This window comes from Populus trichocarpa, chromosome 4, assembly GCF_000002775.5.
Source record: "Populus trichocarpa isolate Nisqually-1 chromosome 4, P.trichocarpa_v4.1, whole genome shotgun sequence".
Classification (NCBI taxonomy): Eukaryota; Viridiplantae; Streptophyta; class Magnoliopsida; order Malpighiales; family Salicaceae; genus Populus; species Populus trichocarpa.
Genome location: NC_037288.2, coordinates 5,015,766 through 5,020,556, shown reverse-complemented (window position 1 = coordinate 5,020,556; position 4,791 = coordinate 5,015,766). Strand labels below are relative to the sequence as shown.

General features: G+C 39.4%; 1 protein-coding gene across 1 annotated transcript; it reads left to right on the top strand.

Annotated features, from left to right (window-relative positions):
• The first annotated feature begins 472 nt into the window (after positions 1-472).
• On the top strand, positions 473-4,186 carry LOC7476326 (putative receptor-like protein kinase At3g47110). Its single transcript, XM_002305021.4, has 2 exons — positions 473-3,223; positions 3,586-4,186. The coding sequence occupies exons 1-2, from the start codon at positions 532-534 to the stop codon at positions 3,951-3,953; spliced, it is 3,060 nt and encodes a 1,019-aa protein (XP_002305057.4). The 5' UTR covers positions 473-531; the 3' UTR covers positions 3,954-4,186.
• Positions 4,187-4,791: the final 605 nt, after the last annotated feature.

The window sequence follows — 4,791 nt, the reverse complement described above, 5'->3', positions numbered from 1 at the left end:
ATTCATCCGACAAGAACTACAGTTTCTATTATTTTTTGAGCGTGCAATAAAATTAGATAAAATATTATCAGGAATAAAATTGAGATTACAGTATGAGTAAATTTAATCACTCTAAACTAGTTTAAAAAAAAAATTATTGTTCATGTGAACGTGAACAGTTCGAGTGAATTTAATTCACTGCACTGGTTTTTTTAAAAAAAACATATTATTCACTTTAATGAATAATATGAAGAAGAAAAGTAGTCGAGAACTGCTTTGATATTACCCGTGTTTTAAACACAAAATACAGTGGGTGCATCAAAAATAAATTACGTTTTTAATTTTATGAATCAATTGTTGCTGTGGTTGCTTCAAACACAGAAGCAACCACGCAAACAAACGGAATTTCAAATAAAATCCAGTGTTGTCGCTATCGAATTGAATGCCTGGAGAGAGCCATCGTGTAGTACAAATAGGACCAAATGTGGGTTGCCCAGAAGCACATAACAAACAACAATATTCTACGTGGTAGTCCAAGTTTCATTTTTTTAGATGGTTTTCTTCCTTTTTAGTGCCCTCAAAAACCAGGAAGTTATGGCTTCAAAATTGCTTTTTCGTTGTGTTGCTGTTTTAGTTCTTATATTATCATCCCAAAATGCACTTCAAGTATTGGATGCTGCTGTGCCGGGCCTCTTCACTGACAAGGAAGCTCTACTTTCTTTTAAATCTCAGGTAGTCGTTGATCCTTCAAATACTCTTTCCTCGTGGAACGACAACTCCAGCCCCTGTAACTGGACTCGTGTTGACTGTAGCCAGGTGCATCAAAGAGTCATTGGCCTTGATTTGTCTGGCCTTAGATTAACAGGTTCCATTAGCCCACATATTGGAAACCTATCCTTTCTTCGCTCTCTTCATCTACAGGAGAACCAATTTACAGGAGTTATTCCTGATCAAATTGGTGCTCTTTTCCGTTTGAAGGTCCTTAATATGAGCTTTAACACTATCAATGGCCCAATTCCTTCGAACATAACCAATTGCTTAAATCTCCAGATCCTGGACTTGATGCAAAATGAGATCTCAGGAGCAATTCCAGAGGAACTCAGCAACCTGAAAAGCCTTGAAATCCTCAAGCTGGGTGGAAACGAGCTCTGGGGTATGATTCCACCCGTCATTGCAAACATTTCCTCTCTCCTCACCCTAGATTTAGTCACCAATAATCTTGGTGGAATGATCCCTGCCGATTTGGGTCGTCTTGAGAACTTAAAACATCTTGACCTTAGTATCAATAATCTCACCGGCGATGTTCCTCTATCCCTGTACAACATTTCTTCTTTGGTTTTCCTCGCTGTTGCTTCAAACCAACTGCGAGGTCAAATTCCAATAGATGTTGGAGATAGACTCCCAAATCTTTTAAGCTTCAATTTTTGCATAAACAAATTTAATGGTTCAATTCCATGGTCTTTGCATAATCTTACAAACATGCAGAGCATCCGTATGGCAGACAATCTTTTCAGTGGATCAGTGCCACCACGACTTAGAAATCTTCCCAAATTGACATTGTACAATATTGGCGGCAATCAGATAAAAAGTTCTGGTGATGAGGGTCTCGATTTTCTCTCTTCTTTCACAAACAGTAGCTATCTGAAATTTCTTGCCATCGATGGCAATCTTCTGGAGGGTCTTATTCCAGAATCCATTGGAAATCTCTCGAGATCTCTTCGAAATTTATACTTGGGAAGGAATCAAATATATGGAAGTATACCTGCCTCAATCAGACATCTTAGCAGCTTGGCTTTGCTAAATATAAACTATAATCATGTTTCTGGTGAAATTCCACCAGAAATTGGCGAGCTTACAGATCTGCAGGAGTTGCATTTGGCTGCAAATAAGATATCGGGCAGAATTCCGGACTCTCTTGGAAACCTCCAAAAACTCATTAAAATTAATCTATCTGCCAACGAGTTGGTTGGAAGACTGCCCACAACTTTTGTTAATTTCCAGCAATTGCAGTCCATGGACCTATCCAGCAACAGGTTCAACGGAAGCATACCAAAAGAAATTTTCAATCTCTCCAGTTTGAGTGCAACTCTGAACCTGTCCAGTAACCAGCTGACAGGTCCTTTGCCTCAAGAGATCCGGAGGCTCGAAAATGTTGCAGCTGTTGATTTTTCTCACAATTATTTGTCTGGAAGCATCCCAGATACAATTGGAAGCTGTAAGAGTTTGGAGGAGTTATTCATGGGCAACAATATGTTCTCTGGTTCCATTCCGGCTACTCTAGGAGATGTGAAGGGTTTGGAAATCCTTGACCTCTCTTCGAACCAAATATCAGGCACAATACCCCAAACTCTTGAAAACTTGCAGGCCCTTCTCTTGTTGAACCTTTCATTCAACAACCTTGAAGGACTTCTTCCCAAGGAAGGAGCCTTTAGAAATCTTTCTAGAATTCATGTGGAAGGGAATTCGAAACTTTGCTTGGATTTATCTTGTTGGAACAATCAACATCGTCAAAGAATATCCACTGCAATTTATATTGTCATTGCCGGTATAGCCGCGGTTGCAGTATGCTCAGTGATAGCAGTTTTTCTGTGCGTAAGAAAAAGAAAAGGAGAAATTATGCCGAGGTCAGACTCAATTAAGCTGCAGCATCCCACAATCTCTTATGGAGAACTTCGTGAGGCAACTGGGAGTTTTGACGCTGGAAATCTGATAGGGAAGGGCAGTTTTGGGTCAGTTTACAAAGGTGAACTTAGGGATGCGACTGTTGTGGCAGTTAAGGTGCTTGACAGCGAGAAGTATGGATCCTGGAAAAGTTTTTTGGCTGAGTGCGAGGCTTTGAAGAATGTAAGGCATCGGAATCTCATTAAACTCATCACCTCATGCTCAAGTATGGATAATAGGGGTTTACAATTTGTGGCTTTGGTTTATGAGTACATGCATAATGGGAGCTTGGAAGAATGGATTAAGGGAAGTAGAAGGCGATTAGATGGAGGCTTGTTGAATATTTTGGAGAGGTTAAATGTGGCAATCGATGTTGCTTGTGCTGTGGATTACCTGCACCATGACTGTGAAGTTCCAGTAGTTCACTGTGATTTGAAACCAAGTAATGTGCTTGTTGACAAAGACATGACTGCAAAGGTGGGAGACTTTGGTTTGGCTAAATTGCTAGCAGAGAGAGGAGCTGATAAACAGTCAATAAGTTGCACAGGTGGCCTCAGGGGCTCTGTAGGATACATTCCTCCAGGTTAGCAATTTAACTTGATCTTGGAATCTCAAATTGTTATTTGAACACTCGTGTGTGCTTTCATGCGCCTTTCTTTTTGCTTGTGTCTGGAGATCGCTTATGTGTTTACCATTTATTTGAGTGTGCTTGCATGTCTTAATTTGTATCTATGTCACTGAGAGGAAAAGGGAGAGTCCGGATCACCACCACTATTCAGAGAGGTTTTCATGACCATTAAGTGTTTTATTTTTACTGTTATTTGAAAAACCCTGCATTTTATGGCCATAGCCTTGGTTTTAGTTCAACTCCCTACTTGTATCTGAAATTAAATGCATTAATTTATATTTAATTGCATTTGAAATGCATGGACGTCTTCATCGCAGAATATGGTTTAGGATTGAAAGCAACAACTTCGGGAGATGTATACAGCTATGGAGTTGTGCTGCTAGAGCTGTTCACCGGGAAGAGCCCAACACATGAAATCTTTTCTCGAGATTTAAGCCTAATCAAGTGGGTGAAGTCAGCTTTCCCTGCCAACATAGAAGAAGTAGTGGACCCTGAGCTACTCTTATCAATCAAAGATTTTCACCATGGCGCTCAATTCGAGAGCCCTGAAAAACAGCATGAATGCTTGATTGCTATCCTTGGCGTCGGGCTATCCTGCACTGTCGAATCTCCTGGTCAGCGAATTACCATGAGGGACTCTCTTCACAAGCTGAAAAAGGCTAGAGACACCCTTCTCAAACCATAGCTTGACCACAAACCATATCTTGACTCCGCATGAAGAGTTCATAGATATTTTACTCTCTGTCTGGTTATTACTAGTATTCTATTAGTATTATGTTTTCTATGTAAGGAGTGAAGTTTCTATTAGTTATTTTACTGTCATCCGGCGCCATGCATGCTTTTTAAGTATCCCAGCTTGTATTTTATTTTGTTATACGGCAAATGAACAATGGTTAATAATATTGGTCATTGTACGTAGTTAAAGGTACTTCAAGCAGCACTTCTCATCGTTGCTAATCCAATTTACACATTAAACATTGTATTTTATGCATGGTGAGATCCTCTAGATCTGCAAGGACACTTGGTTTTTTTCCATTTTATTAATTAATTTTTATTTATGAGATTTTTTATTTATAATAAAATATCTTAAATATTTCATTTCATGCCTCAACGTTTCACTAGCTTCCAATAAAAATGACATGATAACTTCAAGTATATAGAATATGAATTCCTCCGCAAGAAGAAGGGAGTGGACGACGATAAGGAAAAAAAAGGAAAGAAGAAAAGTAAACAGCCAATTAGAAGACCGCCGTGCTAATTGATCTGAAGCCAGATGAAAGCAACACCCAATTGACTCGTGAATTTCAACTTCTGTCCCTTGTTTGAACCACAAGTCAAGAGGTAGATATGTCAAATAACATTAACCATTGGCAAGCATTCTCTAGTCTCATTCACGTCGGTGCCGACTCTGAGTTAAAGTCATCTCAAACAATCCCAGGTTCTTGTTGCAGTACATGAAGAAAATTCAGCCAAGAAAAAATATGGGTTGTCAGTATCCAAATGAATGCCTCAAGAGGGCATGT